Source organism: Xiphophorus hellerii, chromosome 4, assembly GCF_003331165.1.
Source record: "Xiphophorus hellerii strain 12219 chromosome 4, Xiphophorus_hellerii-4.1, whole genome shotgun sequence".
NCBI lineage: Eukaryota > Metazoa > Chordata > Actinopteri > Cyprinodontiformes > Poeciliidae > Xiphophorus > Xiphophorus hellerii.
The window spans coordinates 27,908,939-27,924,044 of record NC_045675.1 but is presented as its reverse complement, the minus strand read 5'-3'; the positions used below and the strand labels follow the sequence as shown (position 1 = coordinate 27,924,044).

Below are 15,106 nucleotides of genomic sequence, written 5' to 3'. Positions count from 1 at the left end.
CACAAAAAACCTTAAAAAAAAAAAGAAAAAAAAAGCCCAAACTGAATCATTATCCTCAGTTTTGTGCAGAGAGAACTGGAAAAAAAAAAGAAACCAAAACCTGTCATGGTGACCAGATTTGTTGGTGAGAAAACAACACGGCGTGATATATAGAGAGTAACTCCTCTGCTATTAACTGGTTGCCAGTCTTCCAGGATGACCTGAATTCCCTTCCTATGGCTGCCACAAGGAATGGCGCCTTTGTGTTGACATGACGAATTCCTGTCCTATGTTTTCAGGTGAAACTTTGCCGAGGGAACAGATGGTTTGGAAATTAATGTCTCTGCGCTCTCAGATTGACCTGACAGTGCAGGTCTTGATTTTAATGCGACTCATCATATCTTTGGATAATTAGAACCACCTGTCATTTTTAGTAGGAGAGATTGTATTTTGTGTATAGTTTTTTTTATCACTGGTGAAATGCTGTCGTTTTTTTTATGTCGCATGATAAAAAAAACGAAGCAAACTTTTAATAAGCCTTGCAGATTGAACACAAAAACAAGGAAGACTCCACAACTGTTTTTATTTCCTCATGGGAAGATCAGTGATCAAAATAGTTAATACACCTTTAAATAAAAACATAATAATACTGGTAGCTAACTTTATGCCGTAAGGTGCCGTTATTAGAGCAGCGCTTACAAACCCACTAAAATGAACCTGACTGCAGTTCATAAGTCAAATAAAGAAGGTTAAATGACAACAATAATAACTAATATATTGTTCTTACCTAGTTATTAGTACTGTTTTTATCTGTTCATTGCAGAAATATGTTTTTTCCATTGTCTTTTTTGTTGTTCAATCTGATTTCTATGGTCAATTTTATTTCCAGTAGGCCAACAGATCAGTTAGTAAATATCTCTATATGTGATGAAATCCTTCAGAAGGATAGGGTTGCTGTTGGAGACGGCGCCTTGTAAAAATGTCAATTTTTCCACATTTTGTCACATTACAATCACGAACCTGAATGTATTTAATTGAAATAAGTATAGAAAGAAAAGGGAGACATGGTTTGGTGAAAAGTCTGAAAAATGTGTCTTGCATATGTATTCAGCCCCCAGTAATGCGATACCTCTATATAAAATCCTTTAGCGTCAGAGCTCACTTATTTCACAGCGAGTCCACCTGCTGGGTGCCCTGATGAACTTTTCCCTCTACATGTGAAACATTGTGACACTGCAGATAAGCCCCAAAACACCACGACCACATTGAAACATGGTGGTGGAAGCAGCATGCTGAGGTCTTTTTTTTTTTTTTAATCAGAAAAACTGGTCTGTCACCTAAGTGTCCAATATAATTCATGGAAAAGCCGTGACTCTAACTTGACGAAATCTGAAAAATATTCAAGGGGTCCGAGTACATTTACAAGGCGCAGCGTTCAGACGTGATGCTAACAAGCTGTTTAGCTTTGTGTGCTAACAAGGAACTGATGCATCATCACATTTGGAAGCGGTGGAACTTCAGTGTGAAGCTGAAGTTTTGGATCGACACGCTCAGGCATGAGGGATTGATATCCGCCAGGAGTGCTAATCTTCGTGTTGTTTACTTGGACTGAACCGCTGGGACGACGCTAGGCCCATATCTGCAAGACAGAGGGAAATCATCGTGTCACACCATGACTAACGGCGTCTGTAGAAACAAGGGCCGCAGTGTTGTGATACAAACTGAATATATATTTTAATAACTGCTTCAATTTAAACAAAACATTTAATTTTCTTAATATGTTTACATTCATATTTTGCTTCACAGTTGCCATTATGATGCGTCAGTTTAGAAGACTGTAAGACTACATATCCCATCAGGCATTGGAACATCTTGGAAACCCCAAAAATGAGCTGGAGGATGTTGCTGGTATGATACTGGCTTGGACCTGTTGCCCCAACCTGAGTGGAGGTTGATGGACGGATGAGACTATTTCCTGCATTACCTTGTTGTTGTTGTTTTTAAAGGGGCATAAAAAAAAGCTAATTTAGGAGAGGAAAAATACCTGGACCCATTTTCAGACTTTACACCATAAATTTTATTCTACATGGAAATGATTTATGAAAACATTCACACCTGTGTGATGTATCAACACCAGGAAGTATAAATTATTATTTCAGTAGTGCTTATCATCTAAGTGATAAATCATGCCAATGCCTTTGTTTTTTTTTTTTTTTTTTTGTTGAAGCCTCTAACTTCCCACTTCCTGCTTTGTGGGGAAACTCCTGCTCACCCGCAGACTGTTGTCCCAGGAGGCTGAGCAGAGCGCCGTGCCATCAGGCGACACTCGGACTCTGCTGATGCGGTTTTCATGGCCAAACAGGATGGAGACGCGAGTCCCCTTCAGAACGTCCCAGATGTTTATGGTGTAGTCGTTGTACCCAGAGAACAACAAGCGGCCTGGATGCGTGGGCAGATGATGAAAATGATGATGCAAGAAAAAGGAAGTGGGGAATTTCGGGGAAGCAAAGACTAACAATTGGATTAGATGAAACTTTGTTTTGGTTATGAAATACTTCTGATTTGGTATCATGCATATTAAACAACTTAATATTAAACAGCTTAATGTTTTGCAGTCCAGCTTGAATTAAAAATGCTTCTCACCACTGAGAGAGAAGTCCACAGAGGAGGCACCAAATATGATGCTGTCCTTCTGGTAGACGGCGACTTCGCGGTCCGCCCGCAGGTCATAGAAACGGCACTGAGGAGAACCAAGAAACATCTCAGACTGAATCAACACACACAGCTGGACTACCACTACACACACACACAGGCACGACTTCAGCTCATTTTAGCTCAGGAGTTATAGCTGGTCAGAAGGTGTTAGTGGTGTCACAAATAACTTTTATTAAAAGCAGCATGCCACGAGGTCATCAAGTTAACAATACTTCCTCAGAATCACTGATGTAGTTCATGGGGACAGAGACGCACAACAACAAGTGGAGAAGCAGAACTTACCGTGGCGTCGTCTGACGCAGTTGCAAACGCGTCTCCACTGGGGTAGTACCTGGATGTCAGGGAGATTACATTCAGACATGATCAACTGTTTATCTCCAATTTCTGGTCATATTTGTTCAGTAGCCGTTTCAGTTTGCGGGTTGAGAGCCGTAATAAAGCCGGTTTTGACTGCAAGGTCAAATGAGTGAATCAGATATTTCACAAACTTTTGTCAATTATCTGTTTTACAGAGCAGCAATGGAAAATACTTATGAAACTTTTTGCATTCTCACAATTGTGTGTAAGATCTTCAGCTGAACTGTAGATCCAACGGTTTTACTCTGGAGACTAAATATCCTAAAATTATTATTATTTTTAAATGTAAGAAATTTTTTTCTGTAAAAAAAAAAAAAAAAGAGTGAGTAGCACTCACTCTTAGTGCTACTGACTAAAAGTGAGTGAAGTGATAAGTGACTAAAACAGTAATAGTATAGATAAGTTTGTGTTGCTGGTGGGTTAGGAGGGTGTTACCTGGAAGTGGGTCACATTCGGCCCAGGGTCCCGAATAACCATGATCCGGCCCTGACCAGTGAGGATTTCTAATACATCCTAACCGTTTTTATTTTTGGTATTTAAAGCAACAAAAAAATGACATTTTATTAAAACAGAAGCAGCACACAATCAGAAGATGTTTTTTGTTTTTGTTTTTAACAGATCTGACATGCATTGGATTAATTTAAACTTAAAGCAGGGCTGTTTTGGTTAAAGATTTTTAGTATTCAAATCTATTGAAATGTTGTTTACGTTAAGTACGTTAAGTATAATCTAGGACATACTTCTGATGTGTTGTAATCTTAAAAATTGGAAAATTTGTCCTATAAAGACAAAAACCCCCATAAGGAGTCATTTTTTTTAGAACATTAAAATTCCATGTGAGACGTATAAATTGAGTTCAATCCGGAATATTTACGCAACGAGTTTCAGCAACCAGCCATCAGCTGTAAATCCAAGAGATCCAGCTTTTAAATCACAGATTACACATGCAAAGAGTTTAAACCATTAAACTCAGCTCTTTCTTCCTGTCATTAAAGTCTAAAAATCCACAAAATGCCTGTAAAATGATGACAGCTGGTCTCTTTGGGTTAAAGTCAGATCTGTGCGTCTTTTAAAGAACTGAACTCACTTCACACAGTTGATATCCGACTCGTGGCTTTCAAAAGACTGAATGTTCTGTCCCGAGCGCATGTCCCACACGTTGGCCTTCATATCGCAGCCCTGAGAATGACGCATCAGAAGAAAAGTTAGTGGAAGAAAACCACTCATTACATCTCTAAAACAAAACAAAGAAAAAAAATTGTTTTTCACGTTAAAGTCAGGCTCCTCACCCCGGACACAAACGTGTTTCCGGTCTCGGACGGAGCGAGGTCCAGCGACAAGACGTCCGCCGTGTGACCGTGGAAACTCTGCAGCAGCTGCCCACTCTCCACGTCCCACAATGCACATGTTCCATCCCCGCTGGAGGTCAGCAGCTGGCACACGCAAACACACAAACCATCAATCAAGTTTATCTGCATAGCACATTTCTGCAATAAGGCAGTTCAAAGTGCTTTACATCGTAAAAAACACAAAGTCATAAAAGACAGTCAACAACTGAGAAAACCAACAAGAGTGCCATCATCAAAATCATAAATACACATCAGATATGTTGGTTAATTTTCCATTTATTATAGTTCAAAAACAGCTGGAGATTTCTGGAAGTTTGTTCCAGATTTGTGGTGCATAGAAGCTGAATGCTGATTTTCCATGTTTGGTTCTGGTTCTGGGCAGAAGGTCCGGAAGTTTGAAACAACAGCAGCAGATCTTAAATATATTTTGGTGCCGAGCCGTTCAGTGATTTATAAACTAACAGGATGGATGAGTTTCTCTAGATCTCGCTGGGACATCAGTCCTTTGAACCTGGAAAAGTTCTTCAGGTGACAGAAGGCCGACTTTGTAGCCGTCTTTATGTGACTCTGAAGGTTCGGGTCAGACTCCATCACCACACCCAGATTTTGTCAAAGGTCAGAAAGGGCTCACTTAATCACCATTATTTAAACAACACATAAAAATAGAATTAACCTTCAAACGAATCTGATTTTGAGTACGGTACTTAGTAACAGTTTTTTTTTTTTTTCAAATCTTGGTCCACCTTGAAAAGCAGTAACCAACCCTATTTATTTGTAAAGAGATCGCTACCCTTTCTTGTGAATTGCCCTACCTGCTGGTTTTGCTCTCAATTCTCTAATTTACTGGGAAATGAAAGAGACGAAAATAAACCAGTAGTATCGCTGTTGCTATATTTACTGTCTGCGACTAATACCAGTTCTCAGGGGACCTCGGTTGAAAGAACAAAGCGGTTTCTTTACACATAAAGGAAGTATTGTCTAATAGTGAGAGGAAAAGAAGTGATTATTCCGACGATCAGAACCAGGAACATGAGAATCTAAACAACAAATACAGCAAAAGAGAGTAGAAAGGCGGCTCCTCGCTTACTCTGAAAACTCTCACTGAGCAATCAGCTATCTGTATACAAACGGTCTCGCAAAAATGGAAAACTGTCACCGAAATCGTCTGATGAAAACAAATCATGGGGACTCAGAGATTTACACAAACACGAGGCGTCCCTGATTAGAGAGGATGCTGCGTGACCTCAGACCTGAAACACACCACATCCTGCTGCAGCGACACAAACTCTTACTTTCACAGCCTTTCTTTCGGCATGGTGTCTAAAAATGGAGCTCATCGGAATCACGCGTGAAAGGTTTCACACAGATACACAAAGGGAAGTTTTTAGGACTTTGCGTTCATGGCGCCTTGCAAAATTCTTCATTTGGCTCAAACGTTTTCATACTACAGCCATTACCTCTGATGTGTTTTTACTGGGATTCGGTTTGACAGAGCAACACAAAGTAGTGCGCAGTTAGCGGAGGGAAGACTGTGCATGGTGTTTATTTTTATTTTATATTTTAGTTTAGAAATGAAAATCTGAAAGGTGCGGTGTGCATTTGAATTCTGCCTAACTGAGTCGATAGTTTGGAGAAGCACTTTCTGCTCAGTCTCGAGTATTTTGAAACCTCCAACAGGTTTTCTACAGTATTGAGCCTAATTCATTAGAGGTGGGCGGATTGATACAAAATATAATTTATACCGATATCAAAATAATATCAGATCGATACTAGTGTTGTAAGATTGACACTTGACAATAAACACTGTTTCTATTCTACAGGGTGGGCCATAAGTTTCCATACTTAGAAGAATGTAAAATGTATATTTCTTTTATATTTCAGATACCCAAGAAGATGCGTTTGACAAAAGAGCAAAGAATTTTAATTGTACTGATGGCTGGATCGGGAAGCAGTCGCACAAAACTTTAACAAAAAACATGGAACGAGCGTCGCACACATAACACTGTGGCAAAACTTATTTGCAAGTTTCAGGAAACTGGAAATGTTGCAGATCAACCATAAAGTGGTCCAAGACGTGCAGCGATTACACAGAGTCCCATAAAAATAAAAAGGGTTGTCCAATATAAAATGTTTATTTTTTCTATGTGTGGAAACTTATGGCCCGCCCTGTAAGGCAGTGCTTCTCAATTCCAATCCTCAGGCCCCCCTGCTCTGCATGTTTTAGATGTGCCTCTATTTCACAACAGCTGATCCAAATGATTGCATTACCTCTTCTACAGCCATCAAGTACTGCAGAAGCCTATTAATCACCCATAGATTCAATCCAGGTGTGTGGCAGCAGGGAAACACCTAAAACACGCAGGGCAGGGAGGCCTGAGGACCGGAATCGAAAAGCACTGCTGTAAGGTAATTTTATTTAGATAGCACATTTTCAGCAACACTGCAATACAAAGTGCTTAAATTATGTGTATTATAACACATCGAAGTTTGTGACTGAAGGCGGAACAGGTGGACTGGTCTGAATACTTTTGCAAGTCACTGTCCACTTGCTTTTATTTGGGTGGTAAATGTTCGGCCCTCAGGGTCCCAGATAAAAGCCACTCAGAGTCTATTAATACTCCCAGGACAGAAGATCACAGCTCTCTCTCTCTCTCTCTCTCTCTCTCTCTCTCATCCGCTCTTCCCTCTCTCCCCTCGGTGCTCCTCTGCTTTGTGAAGTGTCACAAAGGAGTAAATTATTAAAGCAAACACCTCAGACCATTTTCTTCTTGTTCTTCCTCCCACCCGCTCATCCACCCGGCTGGGCGGGGGTGGTGTGTACTGGACGCAACCAAATACCAATCTTGAGGTTACAAAATGTCAAAAATAAAGATAAGAATGCGGCTCGAACTGATTTTTTTTCCGGTTTAAATTTTAACTAAGCCAGACAGTAAGAAACTTTGTGTCAGACTGTGGCATGTAGGCTGTTGCCCCCACCTGATGTTGCATAACGAAACATTAATCTGCCTTGTTTAATTTTAAATGTTAGGTAATGTGCTACAGTGTTTTGTCTTTATCGCTGCAGACTCCAACACGTGTTTCTGACCACGCTCTCTGCTCCTTTGGTCGTTCAGGGCAGAAAAATTCCACCATTTAGGTTTTTTTTCCTAAGCATTTTTCCAGAACTATGAACATTGGATTAGATGAAAATGAACTGCCAAGACTTTTTTGTGCTCGGGTTAAGTTGAAAGGGTAGGAGTTTTCAAAATCATACCTGCAGTAGCGTCTTGTTTTCACTTTGATTAAAGACATTTGTGTTCATAACAATCAGTACTGAACTGATCAACATTAAAAACAGCCTCGTTTTATTATTTGTTTTGTGGTGGTTGAGATGATTTCAGATTATCCTCTGCTCCGTTGTACTGTAGAGTTCCACAGGGCTTAGCATTTGACCCTCTGCTAATTATTTTATATTTATTTATTTTTACTCTTAGAAAGCAATCGGCCTGTCTTTGGCATGCAGATGATACTCAAGTTTATGTGCCCCTGAAATGGATGAATATCTAATAACATAAACTTGACGTCAGCTGAAAAACTAAACTTTAAGTCGTCACAGTAAAGAAGCTCATAGTTATGTTCAGCAGGTAAGGTACTGACTAGCTAGGATCTCTCAATGAAGAGAGTGTTTAATTTAAAAAAATAGGATTTCATGGTTTTTAAGGCAGTTTTGTCTTCACAAAGTTTATTATTGATTGTTATTTTTATCTGATTTGCACTATGAGTCTCTAACAAAATGTGTTTATTTTCACAGCTGAGGTATGCTGGGTATTTTCTAGGCCCTTTGCTCTGATTCTTTAGCAGCAGCCATTGTTGTAGCTCTTGTTTTACATTTTTCCACTTGTCTATTTCTGCTCGTCTTACGTCCAAGTCTGTACTTACGTATTTTATATCATCGTGTTTCTTCCAGAAATCTAATTTTAATAATCAATTCACCCCATGAATGTGATTAGACATTTATCAGCAGTTACTCATCATATATTCGTTTCATGCAGCTACTCTGCATATGGATTTCTGATAAGTTTTGCTATAATTATTGATATTTCTAATATCGCACCTGCATGTCCGAGTTGGTGAAGGAGCATCCTGATACGTAGTTGGTGTGCATGGCGACCGACTTCTTCTTTGCTGCCAGGTTCTCGTTTCTGTCCAGTGACAGCGGGACCACTGAGCATTTGTTATCCAAGCCCCTGTCGGATGAGATCACACAGTTTTAGTTTTACGTCAGCCTTTCTGTGAGTTTTGAATAAAGGATGCCAATCGTATGTTATAGAAATGTTAAAAAAGCAGCAAACTCACCCACATGCCACAGCACAACCGGAGGGAGCGTATGCACATGCCATCACCCATGTACATGGCAGGGTTATCCCGTGCTCCTTCAGGACACAAACAACACACACACATAAACACACACACATCTACGGACCAGGATGAAAAAGATTAATTCCTCATTAGGCAGCGGATTCTGTTTAATCAAATAAAATCCCGATAAATGACACAGAAATGTTTACTTGCTGCTTAATAAAATCTAAGAAAGCATGAATATTTTTACTAGACACTGTAAAAATGTCTAGTAAGCTTCGGTAAGCCTGGCTCCGAGTCACATTAACAGTTTCAGGTCTGGGAATGAGGGATGCATAAAATAAATCTTTAAAGCAGGATAAATGTCATTCAGCCACAGTCAGACCTACATACATATCAACACACTGGCAGCTGTCAAAGTCGACTGATGGACAGATAATCTTTAAAGGCATATTTCTGTCTAATCGTTTTATTTCCCAGCTGTTAGGAGAGCGGAGGCGCATAAACTCAGCAGCACCAGCATATGGAGGAACGTGGATGAAGAAAAACCATTTGGCTGCCTGATGAGTAGCAAAGGTCAAACTGGGGTCACCCTTCCTCCAGAGCAGTGATAATCAGTAAGCATCTCACTTACTGATTAGTTTAGATTTGACTAGGTTTTATTTTCTTTTGCAGGGAATGCTATTTTAAATATTTGAACACAATTTATGCTCTTTGAAGATCATTCATTGAGGTAACCTATCAGATTACATCAACCATAAACTATTAAGGATGCAAAGTTGGACTTAAAATACAAATTTACAGTTGGATTAAATCAAATTGATCAGCTTATGAAATTGAATCATGAATGGGTTTAATGTTATATAGATTTTTATATGCATTTTTCTGACAAAGCAATCTACATTTAAAACGTAACTCATCAGTAAAAATAAAGAAGCCTTTTTTAATCCATCATCCACCTACCTTATTAAGAGTAAACGCATCCCAGACAATCACTTTTCCATCCTAGATGAGAGAAACATACTGCATTTGTCCCATATTTATGCAACAAATAAAAATATCAGCATGTCTACAAGATTCTTGCCAAGTTTAAAAAAAAATGCATAAAGTATTAAATCCAAATTTTAGGCCTTAAAAAAATATCTATATTTAGTTGTGTGTAATATTTAAGCATTCATTTCATTCTTCCTGTGGTTTGTAGCTCTTGCAGATGAAATTGGGAATTATGTGTGACTAAACTACAAATCCCAGGATGCTAAGCAGAAAGTATGGGAATTTATGCCTTAACGCATTCAGCCTTAGAAAGAGTTCCCGCTCCTCACACGTTTTTTTTTTTTAAAAAAAAGGGCTTTTTAGGCTCTAATCACCTGTATTGATCAGTGAATAGATAGAAAATAAGGAGGAGAGAGAAGGAAATCCATGCGGTAAATGGCGTCTTCTTCTTGACCGGAAGTTGAACTCAACCGCGTAACTTCTGCGAGTGAAGCGCGCGCTCTACAAGCCTACCGCCCCGAGACTAGGTAAGTATACATTTACTTCAAGAGGCAGCAAATATCCAGTGCCAATAAAATAAATAATTCTGTAACTTATCACATAGGAATGTACTGAAGTAAGGTGTAAACAGCTGGTTCACTTGACAAACGTATACTAAACTTAATGCGTTATTAAGCTTTTAAAAAAATAATTAACGCAGGTCTTAAATGTCAATGAGAAAGCTTTAATGGTTGTCATAAAATGAAGTTGTCCCCCAAACCCAGCCGGAACCGAGTAGGGATACCACAGTGCCGTGAATGTGTGTGTGTGTACCTGTGAAGAGCTGACCAGGCGACGTTTGTCCTTACACCAGTCCACGCACAGGACCTTGTTGCCGTGGCCTTTCAGGACACGCCTGGTCTTCAGGGAGAGAGCCGCCACCGCCTCCACCTTCTCAGCCACCTGATGCACTGAGGTGAAATGCATAAACACACTCACATAATTATATTTTGTAAAGGTTCTACTTTTTAGTTTAAAACTGTTTTCTTGGATTTTGCTTCCCAAAATGAGTCAAATTTTTGACGTATTTTCATATTTAATTTGCATGTTTTATTAAAATCATGATCTAAACTGGAAGGAGAAGAAGAAAAAGGGAAACACTCTAAAATCTTTCTGAATCAGCATGTACACATGTATAGCAGGCGTTTGGGTTCCAACATTAGCATATTATGCTGATTGGTGAGGTTCTGATTGGGTCATCATCTGAACCCAATAGCAACATAAATGACAAGATGAACATTAAAGTACCTGAGTAGCTCCAAGTTGGTCCCTCCCCCCCCCAAAAAAAATTACTATAACTTCATAATTTTCAAATACTCAAGTACTTATAAAAATCTCAAAATAGTAATCCAATTCACCTGATATGGGCCTTGGAGTTTCATAAATATTTAGGGGGCTGCACAAAAATTGGGATACTGCCCCTTTAAGACTCTTTTTAATGTCTGGCTCTGTTCTTGATCTAAGACAACAGAATTACACTGGCTAAAATTAAGATGGATGCTTTTAAAAAAAAATTATTTCAAGTCTACAAACACAGAATTTGTAATTTCCTAGATTGCAGAACAGATCAAAAATGTTTATTCACTCAAATAGGAAACTGTAAAATAGAGAAACTAAACATCTGGAAGCAGTCTGCAACCCAAAACAAGTCCGCATTTTTCACAATTAGATTAACACAAAGTTGTGCATAAAATCCACACCATTGCTGGTATGAACAAGACTAAAAAAACAGAAACAAACTGTAAACGGCCTGATATCAGTGCTCTGCACCAACAATAAGCATTCAAGAGCCGGTTTCCAGCAGCTTTAGCTTCCACAGCCACTCACGCTCCACATCGTTCAGCTTGCCGCGCTCCTCCTCCAGCTTCTTCTTCAGGTTCTCGCTCTCCTTCTTCAGTGATGACAGGGTCTCCCCTTTCTGGAGCCCCTGGCACGCCATCTTCATCGAGAAAGACACCGCCGAAACAAAGTTAGACACACAGAGAGAGAAAGAGAGAGGATTAGAAAAGAGGAGGGAAGAGAGCAGAAAGGAAAATGTGGAGAAGCAGCGCAGTTTGGCTGGTGGTTAGAGGTCCATTAAAATAACCCTGGAGAGCAGCGGCGATGCAGTCGCTCTCTGCTCTGCCTCCCCCCATCCTCTATCTGTCCTGCTATTCAAAGACACTGAAGGCTTTTAAAAGCCAGCCCCGCATTGCAAACGCAGCTTCACTCTCCTCTGGTTCTTGTTTTTAAACTCGACTGTCGCAGAAATCCGTCATGGACTGTCAGTCCCAGTCTGCTCGCATGAACCTATTGAGAAATAAACATTTATTATAAAGTTGATGAAAAGAGGAGTAGAAAAAAAGTGAAGCTGCACTCAAAAATGTCAGATTTGTCAGGCTAATAAATATGTAAGCATTTAGCTCTTGCATACACTCAGGGTTTCCCCCAGTGTATTATAAGCCTGGCGGGTCACCAGACTTTACCTGTCCCCCCACCAGGCTAAGCATTGTTTATTTATTTGGTAACACCTTAGTTGAATGGGTGCATAAGACTCACAATTGGGAAATAATGACACTTTTAATGTAAACTTGCATTCAAAGTCCATTATAAAAGTCAACGTTGCACTAAAAGTGTCATTATTTACCGAATGACACTTGAAGTCATTAAACATTCATGATTCATTTTCCTGATAGTTGACACGTCGTGTTTGTGACAGTGTCATGTCAGTCTTATGCACAACCCTTCAAATAAAGTGTTGCTATTTTTATTATTATAGGGTATTTTTATAAACCAGAACTTCATAACCACTGCCTGTCTCTAGTGGTCTACCCGCTAACAACTTCAGCAAATAGTTACAAGTCACAGATAAGTTATCAAAACATTTTGGTCACTTCAGACCAAAACATGAAGCAACTGAAGAGCAAAAACTTGTTTTATTCTTGCCTTTTTTAAGATGTTATAGTTGGTGTTTAAGTATTGTTAATAATGCATTTTGATACCTAGTGATATTTCAAATTTCCTGTCAGTTTTAGACATTTTTAACTCAGAAACCTTAGCTTAGCAACTTTTCTGGAGGAAACCCAGAAAACTGATCAGATGTTCCCACCTTCTACTTCAGCACAATCGCAGTCCCTATGCTCATAGCTAAATATACGCAGAGTCCTATACAATAATAGCATGTACCGCTATAATAAATGTATTGATTTTGCCCACTGTAGTTGTTTTTTTTATAAACTAAAATTCAATTTTGAGCATTTGTATTCTGTTCCCTTGAGTCAATTAAATCTTTTCTCCATTAATGAGAGAAAAAAAACGTCAGATTTATTTATCAACGTCTTCAAAATCAGAAGTTTACATGAAGAATGATTACTATCTCTTTAAGCAATGAGAGGGAAGCCCAGATGACGATGTTGTGACTTCGGAAACCTCTGAGAAGTTAACTGCAAACAATTTGAAGATAGTTAGAAAAAAATTGTTCTCACAAAGTTTTCTGGCCTTTAGTAAATACAAATAATTTGGGTAATTATAACTAAGCTGAAACAAACTGTGAGGAAAAAAAACCCTTTTTATTCTGTACATAAATATCTGATTTAAACAGTACGTTTGGAGTTTGACTGTGAAAAGGTTTCAAGGGGAGGGAAAACTTGCAGCCAAAACAGTGTGCGGGTTTTATGGAGTCTGGACAACGTTGTGAGGTTTTACAGAGAAACCGGGCAGCAGCTCAGAGACGCTGCTTTACCATTTCCACGCAGAAGGAGCAGTAGTTGATGGCCTCGCTCTTGATGTAGATGTTCATCAGCGGACTGGCCTTGGTGCAGCTGTCACACGGGCCGAAGGTGGCCGCCATGAACGTCTGGTCACACATGGCTGCAGAGGATCAGCGACACGCCTGCTGGACACAATGGGATGCACTCCATCAAGCAGACCACGCACTGATTAGGTTTTTATTTAATCAAGCCTCTCTGTGTGCGTGTGTGTGTGTGTGTGTGTGTGTGTGTGCTGTACAGGAGATAAGCAGCTGGTAATCTACTGCAGCCTGATCCTTCTCAGAGGAGAGCAGCTATTCTGGTAAACGCTCACATCTCGATTCCTCACACAGTTAAACAACTCTTACTTTACATAAGGGTTCTCATTATAAATGATCTAAGGCTTTTATTGTAATAACTTTTCAGTTAGTAAAATTAAACAATGTTTTGCTTAAATATATTTTCACTCTTAATATCATTTTATGCTACATACTAAATGGGTGTAAAGACTGATCAAACAGCAACAATTTGCTCCCAAGTTATTCTAAACCCACCTGACTGCATGTTGTTGTAGATTTTCACCTTGAAGTGCAAATTTGCCAACAGCAATTTCATTACATTTTTGTTACCGTTTAGTGAAACACTTTTTACGATTAAATTAAACCCCCTCTGAATCGTCTCCCCAATGATATTGCACGTGTTTATTGTCCATATTTCTAGCTAAATAAAAGGCATCTTACCACAGAAGAGATTGTTTCCCGTCACCCAGCAGGTGCCTGTCCCGGTAGAAGTGAGCGGAGTCGTTCCAGTGACGGATCAGCGAGGGACAGAGAGGATGCAGTAAGCCTCTTAGGAAAGTGTCTTGCAGTGACTCTGCTCTGTTTTGACTGGCCTGCTTCACCTGCAGAGCCTGGAGGATCCATTTAAAGGTGGGACCAAAAACGTTTCGCATGAATTATTCTCTGTTTGATCACATTAGGCTACATGGCAAATCATTTAGCTACAGATTCCACGTTACCCAAACTCTCCCCATCTCCAAATCTAACAGACAAAACAGTAAACACAGGAAATAAGAGGTTAAAAATGTCTGAAAAGATGAAAATATTTACTGTATTTTCCACACTATAAGGCGTTCAGCTCAAAATGATTAGTATGCCAGGGAGATTCAGAATTATCAGACGACTAATAAGTTTGAGAGAAAATTAGGCAATTGTCTTTCAAAAGATAAGAAAACTGCTGAAAAGTAATTAAAAATAACTTTTTATTTAAATACATTTTTGATTATTTTGTCCCCTTCTGAATAATCAATATAGTGTTTTACTGGTTTTAATGAACCAGTCAAAATTATTCTTTAACTTAAAATACAACTTAATTTAACAGCTAGCTAATATATGAATGTAATCTGAGAAATGTCCAATCAGATGTTTTTTTTTTCAATATTTTGACACTAAGCCAGTCCTTGCACAAAATTTTTATATATTTTCTTGTAATCTTAGAATTACAAAAACAATATGATTTGTTTAGGCAATTTTACCTGCCCAACAATAAAAAACACTATAAAAAAACAAAAATACAAACAAAATGGTCTCTTTTCCTATAGAAAAGGAA

The 15,106-nt window shown here is 39.0% G+C and overlaps 1 protein-coding gene across 1 annotated transcript; it reads right to left on the bottom strand.

The window, feature by feature from the left end:
• Window positions 1-542: 542 nt before the first annotated feature.
• gnb5b (guanine nucleotide binding protein (G protein), beta 5b) lies at window positions 543-14,704 on the bottom strand. The gene is made up of 13 exons (XM_032559733.1): window positions 14,239-14,704; window positions 13,492-13,641; window positions 11,598-11,709; window positions 10,545-10,681; window positions 9,702-9,743; window positions 8,736-8,812; window positions 8,494-8,626; window positions 4,341-4,484; window positions 4,139-4,230; window positions 2,977-3,025; window positions 2,623-2,719; window positions 2,252-2,418; window positions 543-1,618 (listed from the first exon to the last, which is right to left on the bottom strand). Exons 2-13 carry the CDS (start codon window positions 13,615-13,617, stop codon window positions 1,607-1,609), a joined length of 1,188 nt encoding a protein of 395 aa, XP_032415624.1. The 5' UTR covers window positions 13,618-13,641; window positions 14,239-14,704; the 3' UTR covers window positions 543-1,606.
• Between the last annotated feature and the right edge of the window lie 402 nt (window positions 14,705-15,106).

Excerpts from the sequence above, each read along its gene's own strand:
- gnb5b (XM_032559733.1), bottom strand. The coding sequence starts at position 13,617 with ATGTGTGACCAGACGTTCATGGCGGCCACCTTCGGCCCGTGTGACAGC. Across the intron at positions 9,744-10,544 it reads GCCTGGTCAGCTCTTCACAG|GATGGAAAAGTGATTGTCTG; the intron begins GTACACACACAC and ends TCTCTCATCTAG. Across the intron at positions 4,485-8,493 it reads TCACCAACTCGGACATGCAG|CTGCTGACCTCCAGCGGGGA; the intron begins GTGCGATATTAG and ends TGCGTGTGCCAG.